At 42.2% G+C, this 13,255-nt stretch overlaps 1 protein-coding gene across 2 annotated transcripts in view; it reads right to left on the bottom strand.

Moving 5' to 3' along the window:
* The window catches only part of LOC107655803 (V-type proton ATPase 116 kDa subunit a-like), a 41,052-nt gene that overhangs the window by 24,497 nt on the left and 3,300 nt on the right, over window positions 1-13,255 (bottom strand). For both annotated transcript variants that reach the window (XM_016443379.1, XM_016443380.1), the window contains exons 2-6: window positions 4,803-4,987; window positions 4,641-4,719; window positions 3,239-3,336; window positions 2,687-2,815; window positions 2,380-2,462 (exon numbers count right to left, since the gene is read on the bottom strand). In XM_016443379.1, coding sequence (XP_016298865.1) covers window positions 2,380-2,462; window positions 2,687-2,815; window positions 3,239-3,336; window positions 4,641-4,719; window positions 4,803-4,919 — 506 coding nt within the window. In that variant the 5' untranslated portion in view covers window positions 4,920-4,987. The remainder of the gene's footprint in view (window positions 1-2,379; window positions 2,463-2,686; window positions 2,816-3,238; window positions 3,337-4,640; window positions 4,720-4,802; window positions 4,988-13,255) is intronic.

The following is a 13,255-nucleotide window of genomic DNA, read 5'->3' as shown; positions in this document are numbered from 1 at the left end:
GTCGAAGGATCGACACATGGAAGTACGTGTCCTTCAGGTCGATCACTGCAAACCAATCTTGGGGACGGATGCACCTGAAGATGCGCTTCTGCGTGAGCATCTCAAACGGGAGCTTGTGAAGAGCTTGGTTCAAGACCGAAGTAAAGTGGACGCCCCTGAACTTGGGAGGGCGCCGGGCGACCTGAATCGCATAGCCGAGTCTGATGGTCTGACGGAGCCAACAAAACGGGCTGGGAAGCGCTAGCCAGGCTCTCAAAAACCATACAAGTGGCACCGACGTACCCGCAGTGGGACAGCGAGGGGGAACGCAGGGACCCGGCCCGGGCGTCTCGTTGCCGGTCGCGAGGTCAGCGTGTGTGCAACACTCACCTGCGTTCGGGCAGAGGGTGCGTGAGTAGTACGTTTCCGGGGGAGGGAGTGGTGCGTTCACCATCTCCCGAAGAGCAGGTCCCTCCATCTCTGGGTCGCCCGTCTCAGGGCCTCTTGCTCTTGCACTTGCCGCCAGGTTTGGCGGGGGCCTGGACGGGTGGGGCGGCTGCCCTGCAACCACCTCCACGGCGCTGCTTTGCTGGAGGCTGCTGCGTATGCTGCGCCGGAGCGGGGGCCGCCCTCGCCCTGAGGCACTGCCGCTGACGACCGGGTGGAGGCAGCAACTGCACGCTGGATCAGGCAGGATGTGCCTGATGGCCTCAGTCTGCTCCTGGGCAGCCGGAGAACTGCTGGGCGAAGTTCTCCACTGCGTCGCCAAACAGGCCGGTCTGGGACACGGGGGCGTTCAAGAATCGTGTCTTGTTCGTGTCGCGCATGTCGACCAGACACAGCCAGAGATGGCGCTCCTGGACTACCATAGTGGACATCGCACGGCCCAGAGACCGCGCAGTGACCTTCGTCGCTCGTAGCGCGAGGTCAGTAGCGGTACAGAGTTCTTTGAGAACTTCTGGGTCATGACCACCCTCGTGCAGGTCCTTCAGTGCCTACAGGCCCGGGAGGGGAGCAACGGCTTGTCCCGCCAGGTGGCAGCGGTGTTTGGACACAATTGCATCGCAACCGACCGCTCCACTTCCGTATACCCCCGCGCTGCCCCGCCATCAAGGGTGGTGAGGGAGGATGAACCACTGGGGTGGTTTCTGGCAATGAAAGTTGCCGTCCACGACCTAGTGAGCTCATCATGCACCTCCGGGAAGAAAGGCACCAGAGTGGGGCCCTGAGAACCAGCGTGAGCCACTGCGAGAAACCAATCGTCCAGCCTCGAGGGTTCGGGACGTGGTGGAGGTTTCCACTCGAGCCCGACGCTCTCGGCGGCCCGGGAAAGCATAGCCATCATTTCCGGATCCGAATCCAGCAGCGCCGCCTGATCATCCTCTCCAGAAAAGTCTGGCTCACCCTCCAATGCAGCAATCGACATCTGATCGTCGGGGGGAGCACCGAAAGATACAAGTGGTACACCCCGGGAGGGTCCAGCCTGTTCTCTCGGCGGCTCCACTGGCTGCAAAGTGCCGGCAGAAGGAGGAGACCTCGAAGCTTGGTTCCTCGAAGGGGAATTCCTCACCGTCACCGTAAAACCAGTCCGGACGCTGCCAGAGGTAGCGCCCCCCCGGCTGCCGCCATGGGGAACCCTAGATCTGGGCAGCGGCACAGGCACCCCAAACGCCACCTCAGCGTGCTACATGCCCAGGCACGTGAGGCAGCGATCGTGACCATAACCCAGCGCCAGGTAACGACCGCATCCAGAAACACACGGATGGAAGGGCATCTTTAAAAAGACGCGTCTTTAAAAAAAACAAGAGCTTCCTAAGAGCGTGCTTGTACTCGAACTTGTAGTTTCACTGAAGCAGAAGATCAGGAGCAGAACGATGAGACCGCTCAGCTCCGAAGCGAAATGCTGAATATGCGCTGCACCAGCTGCCTACTTATACTCATGCTGTGATCAGCGACAGCTGGATGCAATAATAACATGCCAATGTGCATTGGCTCGTTTAGTTTACACTCGAAGTGGATTGGTCTCTCTAAGCGAGATCCCAATTCGTCGGTCATCCGACGTGACGTCGAGAGTGACCAACTGAAAGGGAACAAATCTCTCCCTCAAAAACTCTCGAAATCCATTAATGCTAAAATAAATAGTAACACACTAAATATTATTAATCAGTACTAAAATAAAAGTTTCAGTCTTTCTAGAGAACTGGAAGTATCAAATTCAGTATTTCAGTGCACCTATTATGAAAATTACAATAATCTCCAGGAAAAGCAATTAAATCAATTAATTTATGTATTTGATATTTTAGTTATATTTTACATTACTTGTGCAATTTGTTTCTTTGATCTTTATTTTATTACTGACTGTTTACAAGAATAATTACATATCAGCTACTTAGAACTCACCCTAGTCGCAGTGGGGCACCTCGCCCAGCCTCACTGGGGTCCAGCAGAGATGATGATTCTTCCAAAAGGTTTGGATCCTCCATCTAAAGAGAGTCCAAATTATGGGTAAGGGTCAAAGGTAGTTTGCATGTAAGATAACATTGTTAATGGATAAAAGTGTCTTTGAAAGATTTTCCCACTGTAGCGGACATCATACATCAAAGGGTTAATTAACACCTGAATGTCTTGGTGGTTTTTGCTTGTTTTAATTAATTAATTTATTTTTTACTCTTAAGTTTGTGATCATATTGTGAGAGGACAGCCAGACCTCATCAAAGAACTGCTGAGTACGTCTGAGGATATGCTTGAGTTCTGTCAGCTCTAGAAAGTTCTTCTTCAGGGCCTCTTGATTAGTGTTGATCTCTTTGAGCTCATTCTCCAGCTTCTCAAAGGTTGCCTGGTGATCAGGGATGTAAATACAAATTAAAGATATAAAGAGATAAAAACACTGATATCAAATTATACCCAAAGGTTTAGAAAATGGCAAGAAAATTGACACCTTGCCAATGAGTGAAGATATTAAATGGAAGAAAAGTTTAAAAGAGCATAAAAGGTGCTTTTATGTTTAATTGTTTAAATATTGCTGAAAAGTCTGAATGGAAACAGACCACTGTTTTGGACACTGTTTTGGAACTTGACAGCAGTGGCGGCTCGTAGGTCATGAAGATTCTTTAAAAATGTCACCTTTTGCCTTCCAAAAAAATAACAGCATGGGGGTTTGGAAGAACATGAGGGTAAGCAAATGTCAGCATTTTTATTTTGACAGAATTATTCCATTAAGCTCATATCTGATTAAAGCAGCATGAGAGAGTAAAATTACCTCAAGGTCAATCATGTCTCGTGGGAATGGGACTTCAGGATTCTCACCAGTGTCTATTGTTGGAATGTTGGCTTTCTTTATTTCCTTCTCTACAAACCCTGCAGAACATGACATCAGCACCAGTTTACTAATGATATTTAATAATGTTCTATTTGATTATTTCTCACAGAGAAGGGTGAGTTTTTGTGCCTTATTCAGTGGCAGATTCTGGCCTAAGCGATATGGGCAGTTGTCCACCGTTTTATAGATCAATTTGGAGTAGACATCACAGTTACATCACATGCAGCTGCGCATGCATTGTGGTGGCAGAAAAACACTGGGAACAAGTGGAGGGAAACGGGTAAAATCCATGGAATAAGAGAAAAAATGTAGTCTTGTGCCTTTGGATGTCAGAATCGGAATGCAAATAATTTTTATAGAATACTGTCGTCAAAGACACCAATTGAAGCTAAACTCAGACGTTTAAACGGACAGACTATGGATGAAACCTGCTATGATTACCCTATTTTAAAGCATAAATTTGATTTAAACAATAGGTCTACATAATATTCACATATACAGTTCATAGGGGACATATTGTATTAGCCCTGCAGTTACAGCATGAAATAGCCAACTATTTAAACATTTATCTATTTTATATCACAATTCAGACTTTTTTTCTCACATGCAAGTTTAAATCTCCTAGTTTGGACTTTATAATTCAATTTAACTTAACAATTGCAAGTTTGTCTATTCTGAGGTGAAAAAAAAGCCAGATGTGTGGGATTATAAACTCATGATTCTGAGCCGAGGGGATCGGAGAGAATGACGAGCTGATATCAGAATTGTGAGATATAATCTCGGAATTGCGAGAAAAAAGTTACCTTTTTTATTCTTTTATTCCATGGCTTCTGTAGACTGCTACTTTAAAACTGTCATATTCTATCACCAGAGAGGCTCCACCCACAAAAAAACGTCATCAATGTTTGCAAACATCAAATTGGTCTATAGAGAACCCTTTCACCACCACAAAAATTATAAATTTAAAAAACGGTACACCAGGGCAAAAAATGCATTGGGGTAAATGGTGCATTTTATTTTATTTACCTCTAATTCACTAGATGGAACAAAAGCTCATTCTGGGTTAAGTTGATCTCATATGTAGGGTCATATTTACTAAACAGCAAATTATCTGTTTAGTAAATATGACCAATGCAATCTACCAAAAGCAGCGCAAATTAATGTAGTAATAATATGTGTTATTTCTAGCTTTCACATGACTTTCTAGCTTTCAAGATTTCACATGATTTTGTCCATCATTTTTAGCCAGTCAGAGAACTAGCTGCAGGTGTCAGTCATTCTGAGGAGTCAGGACTGTCACTGGTCTTGGTGTATGTGTTTGTGCATGTGTTGATCCACTAACTGAGCTTCCTGTCCATCTCCTCACAACGTCTCACTTCATTCACAAACTTCCTCTGAAACACGTTTACATCAGGGTTGAGCTAAAAGAAAAAGGTTTGAATTCATTATCAGCATATAATAGAGCATAGCAGGAAGAGAGAGAAAACAAGCTCTATTTACTTACATCTCTGAACTGGACCATTCCCAGCTCTCCCAGTTCACTGACACAACAGTAGGCCGCTTCAGACTGAAGAAAGAGCTGGGCCAGAGTCATCTCCTCACTGCGGAACAACTCCCCCATAATGCTGCAGTGCCACAGGAACTCACCCTTGGCTCAGAAATCAGTCCCACTGGATGCTACAAGTCAGTCTGTGCAACAGATAGACAGACATTACTACCCAGCAAGCAATAGCCAATATTTCACCGTCTCGGTTAACTATAGACCTGATATAGTCCGGCTATGAGTAACCCACTTCTAGCCAAAATAACTTTGAATTTGGTTACATGTCATTTTTGCCAAAATAAATTGCAATATGTATGATATTTCATCATGTAAGCAAAGTCAACAGTGATTACAAAGTGTTTGGTTTCATTTCTGTGATGTTTTATGCTTAGCCACGATTTAGCTCATAGTCAGACTGACTATTTCTAGTCCACTTATAGTCAAAACTGATTCATTGTAGTTTTTGGCCAGGCAGTGTATGAGATGGTTGATATCCCATCATGTTCACAATGTCAATAATATCTACGAGATGTAAGTGTCATTTCAGGACATGGTCTATCTGTAGCCAAGATTTAGCTCTGAATTGGACGGACTATGTGTAATCTGCTTTTAGCCCACCCCGTGAAATCGACGCGGCTTGGCTTGGCTATAGCCCTACATCAGACAAGCAATAAGTATAGCCAAAATAGTCTTAAAATTGTTTACATGTAATTTTCGCCCACACAGCTTGTGGGATGCATGACAGCATATCATCAAATGCAAGTAAACTTGGCAAGGAAACATTTGAATTAACTTTTTTTTTTTCTTTTTTGCTGTCTCACAACATTAATACACATTCTACGATTTTATCTGACTGTCTTTCATTTTAAGTTAACTGTTCTCAACTGCTAGATGGCAACTGTAGCCCTACTGAGACATGACTACTGGCAACGCAAGACTTAAAAGTTAGTAGAGATCAGATCCAGATCTCACGATAAACATTTCTGCCACTTTTACATTTTTTACACGAGAGAGTTCTCTTTCAAGCATAGGCCTACATTTCAGTGTCTCACTATAGGATATGCCCCTTCCACGTATTCCTCAGAAGCCCAATTACACTACGCCAGCCCCAGTTGGCTGGCAGACAAGACAATGGGCCCTGTTTTAATGATCTAAGCACATGGTCTAAAGCATACGGCGCAATTGCGCTTAGGGCGTGTCCGAATCCACTTTTGCTAGTTAAGCGCTTAGGGCGTGTCAGAATCCCCTTTTGCTAGTTTAACAATGGGAAAAATGGTCGGCGCGCCCGGCACATGGTCTAAAAGGGTTGTCCCTATTCTCTCAATGAGTAATGGGTGTGTTTTGGGCGTAACGTGCCATAAACCAATCAGAGTCTCATCTCCCATTCCCTTTAAAAGCCAGCTGCGCTCATGCCATGGCAGATTTGCTATTTACACGGCGGAATTTGCAAGCGGAAAAACCGAACGCTTCTCTAGTGAGGGAACGGATCTGCTCGTGCACGTAAATCTAATACATGCAAAGACTATCCATTATGACATGTAGGCATTTTTATATTTATGAACACAATAATAATCTTTTACCTTTCAATCCTTTAATTTTTCATTTTTAAAAATGTTTGTGTGCTGCTGCACATCCCCGTGTGTGTAATAAGCAAAGTGTACGCGTGTTGTGCACCCGCCTTTAGGTGCATATTACTAACGCGCTCTTTAAATAACAAAGAAAAAACATTGCGCTACACTTTAGACCAGGTTTTTGTTGGTCAATGGCGCAGTCTATTTTCAGTTCCTCAAAATAGCAGCGCGCCAACAATGTGCCTGAACACACCCCTTTTTTAGACCAGCATGCCCATGGGTGCACAAATGGGCGCAAATGCATTTGCTATTTAAACAACACGGCGCAAGACGGGAAAATGAGAACTGCGTCGGGCTGAAACTAGCAAAAACACTTGCGACGCATTGTATGATAGGTGTATGATAGGGCCCTGAATGTGAAAAATGCTTGTGGCTTATTAATGTACTAAAGTAAATTAGCAAAATAGCAATAACTAAATAGCAAATTCAGTACACACCTTACTAATAAAGCTTACTATTTACAGACAAGCAGAATAACCCAGAATATAAACGCGATACGCTAAATTGCATGTTAAGTGTTTTCTCCCCCATAGAAAACCGTTATAAAGAAAACTCCTAACTTAATGGACTAAGACAGTGATATAAAAAATGCCAAATTCGTTATACAGTTTATTAAAGCAGATGAGCCCAGAATATGAACGATATGCACTAAATTGCATGTTAAGTGTTTTCCTCCCATAGAAAACTGTTATGAAGAAAATGCTTAACAAGGCTTAATGGACGAAGACAATGATATAAAGACCAAAACTGATATACAAATTATGAAAAATATATACTGTGCAAAAGAGAAGCAGATGAGCCCAGAATATGAACGCAACGTGCTGAACTGCATGTTAAGTGTTTTCTCCCCCACAGAAAACCATTATGTAGAAAATGCTAAATGTGGCCTAATGGATGAAGACAGTGATATAAAAAAAACTAATTTGGCACTGCACTTGTTAGGTAAAATGCTCCAGTATGAATCCTGTGACACTATGGTTCAATAAAACAGCTTAAACCCATGCAGGGTATCTCTTATAGCAATTATTTCTGGGGCAATATATCGCACAACAAAAAGTTGTTATCGTGACATGTTATTGTGACTATTCACAAGTATGCAGAATCCATATGTTAATAATTATGCATTTTTGCACCGCTCATTATTCTCATAATATAAACAGATACAGTATTGCTACTGAAGCATGCAATGCGATACAATGCTTTGTCTAGTTTAGAAGCTTTTTAATTAAGCAAAATCATACAACCAAGAGTATTGATATTTAGACCAACAGCACATAGACTGAGACTATGATGTTGCTTTTATAAAAAAACCCTGAAAAAATTAATATGAAGCAACTTGCATTTTAGACATAATATTGTCCAGTTATTTGGCAAAATAAGGCACATGTAATGTAAAAGTACATGTGATGAAGATGTTCTCTTTCAAGCATACGTTTTGGTGTCTCACTATGGGATATGCCCCTTCCACGTATTCCTCAGAAGCCCAATTACACTACGCCAGCCCCAGTTGGCTGGCAGACAAGACAATGGGCCCTGTTTTAATGATCTAAGCACATGGTCTAAAGCATACGGCGCAATTGCGCTTAGGGCGTGTCCGAATCCACTTTTGCTAGTTTAAGGACGGGAAAAATAGTCAGCGCGCCCGGCGCATGGTCTAAAAGGGTTGTCCCTATTCTCTTAATGAGTAATGGGTGTGTTTTGGGCGTAACGTGCCATAAACCAATCAGAGTCTCATCTCCCATTCCCTTTAAAAGCCAGCTGCGCTCATGCCATGGCAGATTTGCTATTTACACGGCGGAATTTGCAAGCGGAAAAAACGAACGCTTCTCTAGTGAGGGAACGGATCTGCTCGTGCACGTAAATCTAATACATGCAAAGACTATCCATTATGACATGTAGGCATTTTTATATTTATGAACACAATAATAATCTTTTACCTTTCAATCCTTTAATTTTTCATTTTTAAAAATGTTTGTGTGCTGCTGCACATCCCTGTGTGTGTAATAAGCAAAGTGTACGCGCGTTGTAACATTCGCATGTTACTAACGCGCTCTTTAAATAACAAAAAAAATACAATATATATATATATATATATATATTGCGCCAGACTTTAGACCAGGTTTTTGATGGTCAATGGCGCAGTCTATTTCAGTTCCCTCAAAATAGCAACGTGCCAGCAATGTGCCTGAACACACCTCGTTTTCAGACCAGCACGCCCATGGGCGCACAAATGGGCGCAAATGCATTTGCTATTTAAACAACGTGGCACGGGACGTGAAAATGATAACTTCGTTGAGCTGAAACTAGCAAAAAACACTTGCGTCGCACCTGGCGCCGCATCGCACCGGGTGTTTGATAGGGCCCATTGTGTCTGGGAGTAGCTCCCTACTCTTGGTATAAAAGGAGCGACGCAACGTCATTACGACATTCAAAAACCTCTTCTCGTTTGACGAGAAGCCTGTTTGATGAATCGATGGCCACCACGCCGCTTTCGCCTGACTCCTTCAATCAGCACTCCAGCTTATTGTAGGATTACTCAGAATGGCCGCAGCAATGCAGCCTATCTCAGCTAGTGAGGGAGACTCCTTGCAAGGGTTATCGTGAGTGAATAAGATTTTATGTAAAGACACACACCAGGTCTGCTCTGCATGTATTGGGCTGAAACATGCCCAACTGGCGACTGAAAGTTCCGGCACCTGTGAGCACTGCATGCGTTTCACAATGAAGAGGCTAGCACACCAAGCTAACCTTTCGGCCCAGGATCACCTCATGTCTGCTAGCCCCGCTCCTGCTGTCACTCCACATGTATCCATTCCTGTAGAGCTGCCCACCATGGCAAACTCTATTGTGGGGTGATCAGCCGGATGCCTACACCCCTCTGCCCAGCGTGCTCAGCACGGACGAGGAGGATGAACTCGATTTTGAGGAAGAGGGACAATCGGACTTCATATGCTATACTCAGAGCCATGGTCCATGCCATTGCGCAGAGATCTGCTGTCACATGCATTTTTCACCCTCATCCAGGTTCCAGTGGTTCATTTTGAATTCTTTCTTTTCTGAAAGGGCATCATGTTCTTGTGAGAATGGACAATGCTACACTTTCGGTGCACTCAGCGTGTATGCAGTTCATGTCAGGGGATGCAGGGGTACTTTTGAAACCTAACCCTGCATTTATGTCTAAAGTGGTTAATTCTATTATTCCTCTTGAGTTAAGAGCATTGTATTCACCACCCTTTACTTCAGCAGAACAGCAAAGTTTGAATGCGCTATGCCCAGGGCGTGCTTACACGTACGTGCCAGCCCTTTTATAGTTATCTTTGGTTGGCAGGAGACTTCGAAACAGTCTGTCTGGCAATATGTGAGTTAGGATATCCCATAGTGAGACACCGAAACGTATGCTTGAAACAGAACGATAGGTTACTTGTGTAACCCTGGTTCTCTGATAGCATTAAGTGAGGTGTCTCACCAGAACACCCTCCTTGCTGTGCAAAGCGAGGAAGAGTTGTGCCTGTTTTGAATGTCGTAATGACGTTGCGTCGCTCCTTTTATATCAAGAGGAGGGAGCCACTCCCAGACACAACGTCATGTCTGCCAGCCAATTGGGGCTGGGATAGTGTAACTGGGCTTCTGAGGAATAAGCGGAAAGGTTGTATCCTAGGGTTGTGCCGATAGACGATAGTATCGTGTATCGACGATAAGACAGCAATATCGCCTGTGGCTGATGCCTTTGACGATAGCAAGACGATTATTATTATTATTCTTATTATCAGGCTGGTAATACTATCTAATTAATATTAGGGCTTATTTGTTGCATTATATTTCTTTTTCCGCGTTTTTACAGTATTGCGCATTCTAACCAATCACGATTATGCTGAGCTTATGAAAGCAATGTCCAATCAGAGGCGTTCAGATGAGTCATCACTGAAACAGCAGAGTTGTGTTGTTCAGCGCGCGCTGACTGAATTCTGACTCGCGAATTCTCTCATTATAAACAACAAAGTGCAGATGTACGTGCGATGTAAGTATAAGAGATTTATTCATCATATAGTTTAGATTCACTGAGTTTAACGGGAGTGTTTTTAAAGTGCATAAACCCGCGCTAGACTGAGCTTGTGATGATGTTCTTTGGTAATGTTCTTTGCTCGTTTCTGTAGCTGCTTTTTGAATAACTGAGGAAAGGTAAGCATTATAATTAGTAGCTTACGATGTTTCTATTAATTTGTTATCATGTTAAATACAAATTCAGTCATATTAAAAACATTAGTCTGCTTTTAGCCTTACGCTGGAGTTGGTTCACTTTCTCGCAATGAAACTAAGTAAATAATTACATAAATTAACACGATAATATCGTGTATCGGCGATCTCACAGGCTGATGATAGGACGATATGAAAATTGAGCATATCGCCCAACACTATTGTATCCCATAGTGAGACACCTCACTTAATGCTATCAGAGAACTGGGGTTATGCAAGTAACCTATCAATATGTTTACCAAAGACCTGTCGGAGAGCAACGGGCAAACAGCAAACATTAAAGGACATTCCTACTTTGGTCCTGTAAGTATCTGTATTCATTTTGACGTGTTCATTATTTATCTACATTATTTGTTATCATGTGTTGGAACCGTGACATTTTAGCGGTAACAGTGGCCATGTTGTGGTTAGCTTAAAGGCAGGGTAGGTGATTTGGTTCAAAAACATTTTTTGTTATGCTGGTTGAAAGTCTCTTCACATCCCGACAACATTCACTATTGAATGCTGTTAAATTGTCTAAATTAATTTATAGGCCTATGTATTTATATCGTCTGTGGATAGCGTAGGACCATAAAATGTTCATCCAATCATATTCCTCGGTCCGAGAGCTACAATAGGTTGTCCTACCTGCCTGTCAATGTATTGCATACCCATGTGCATCCTGTTCGCACAGACATGCTTATTGTAATATTATGTGATTTATACTGTGATGTTTTCTCACCAGTGAATGAGACATGAGGTAATCTTTAAAAAATTCCCTCATGTCAAAATTCATAGGGGTTGGTCCTCTGCAGAAGGAGGCATTTGAAAAGACTGCACTGTTCTTGGTTATTACAAGTATGCATGTGTGTGTGTGAATGTGTGTGTGGGCGCCCAAGCAAACATTGACCAGAGCTTGTCTCTGTTTTTAGGCTGAATGGTGATACAAAATATCTCTCTTTTTTAGTAACTGGTTGAATAATTTCTTTTAATGTGGCATCAGGCTATATTGATTTAATTGATATAGTCTCAATCTGTATTGCTTTATACTGACATATCTTAGAAACTCTATATTATAAGGAATGCAGTTGGGGAGCATTTTAAACAAGAAATAAAACCAACAATTAATCATTTCCTTCAATTTCATTGTTGGTAGTTTGTTTGTTGAAATAAGGGTTAACCTTTTTTGTATTCTTCTTTGTCATTTATCCAAAATGTTTTAATGTTAAGTGTGATAACACGCTCTTGATTTGTATTAAGCCCAATTTATACTTCTGCGTCGAACCTACGCCGTAGGCTAGATGCACACCCTACGCCGTAGCCTGACGTGCACCTCTCCAAAAATCTAAAAGCGCGTAAATTCTACGTGGACCACAAGCGCTGTGATTGGTCTGCTAGAACCTCTCCCTCTGTATGTACTTGAGTTTTGTGTTTGTTTATGTGCACTTTAATATATTTTAACGTTACACCTTCCTATATACAATAAAACAAAGCAAAGAACAACTGTCTTATCATTTATTATACTACATAGCATTGTACATCAGTAGTTGTCCGCGACAAACATCTTCTCCTGTTCCGTTGTTGTCTCCTTTTTGTAGTTTTAAATAATGATTTAATGATTTGATATTTATTTGCACCGTCACGGCTATAATGCTTCTCCAACGGGTCGCTTCTTCTTCGGCTTTTGCCGTGGTACTGTGGGTTACACCAGCAACATGCCCGTGGACACTGCAGACTAGCGGTTTGCATGTGTACTGCACGTCGACGCGGACAATGACGCAGAAGTATAAATGAAAACTGACGCATAGCCTACGGCGTAGGTCCGATGCAGAAGTATAAATCAACCTTTAGATTTATTATTTTGAAATGTCTTAAGTTATTTAAAACATTTTATTCTGTCATTCTTTATATTTTTATTATCTTAAGTTGTTTTTTGTCATTTATTATTATTATATTAAGTAGTTAAAAACATTCTTTTTCTAAATAAAAGCTTTATATTTAATTTGTTTGGATGGATTACCATTTATGAGAGCCTGTTATATTTGAGTAGAAAGAATCCTTAAGCCATTATTTTGTTGTCTATTAGATGTCTATATATGTAGTCGTTCAATAGTGGTCTAATTGACCTATCGGTAAGCCCCTCCCCTCGAACGCAGATGAGCCAATGGCAGTTGAGTATAAGTTGCACGGGGAGTGGAACTCGGACATCTGTAGGTTTCAGCGCCATATTGGAAGATCCGAAGCTCGCATCTTTTTGATGGTGTTTATGCTACAAAAATGGAAAAACAATGTACCTAGGCTAGGGTGCCTGTAACACTAATTCCAGTTATCCTGAGAGGATAGGCAATTAAATTAATTTTATTCCATTTCCTAAATCCAACCAAAACAGAGCAAAATGTCCCTAAGCAGAGTTGTGCAAAATTGCTTGCTGTGTAAAAAAAAAAAAACAATTATTAAAAAACATCAGCAGTTATATTAAATTCTAATATATATATATATATATATATATATATATACAGCTTTATTCTGTATATACTGTATATGTATGAT

Source organism: Sinocyclocheilus anshuiensis, unplaced genomic scaffold, assembly GCF_001515605.1.
Source record: "Sinocyclocheilus anshuiensis isolate Anshui unplaced genomic scaffold, SAMN03320099.WGS_v1.1 scaffold1185, whole genome shotgun sequence".
NCBI classification, from domain to species: Eukaryota; Metazoa; Chordata; class Actinopteri; order Cypriniformes; family Cyprinidae; genus Sinocyclocheilus; species Sinocyclocheilus anshuiensis.
Note: the sequence above shows the minus strand (reverse complement) of the source record. Positions and strands in the feature narration are given on the sequence as shown.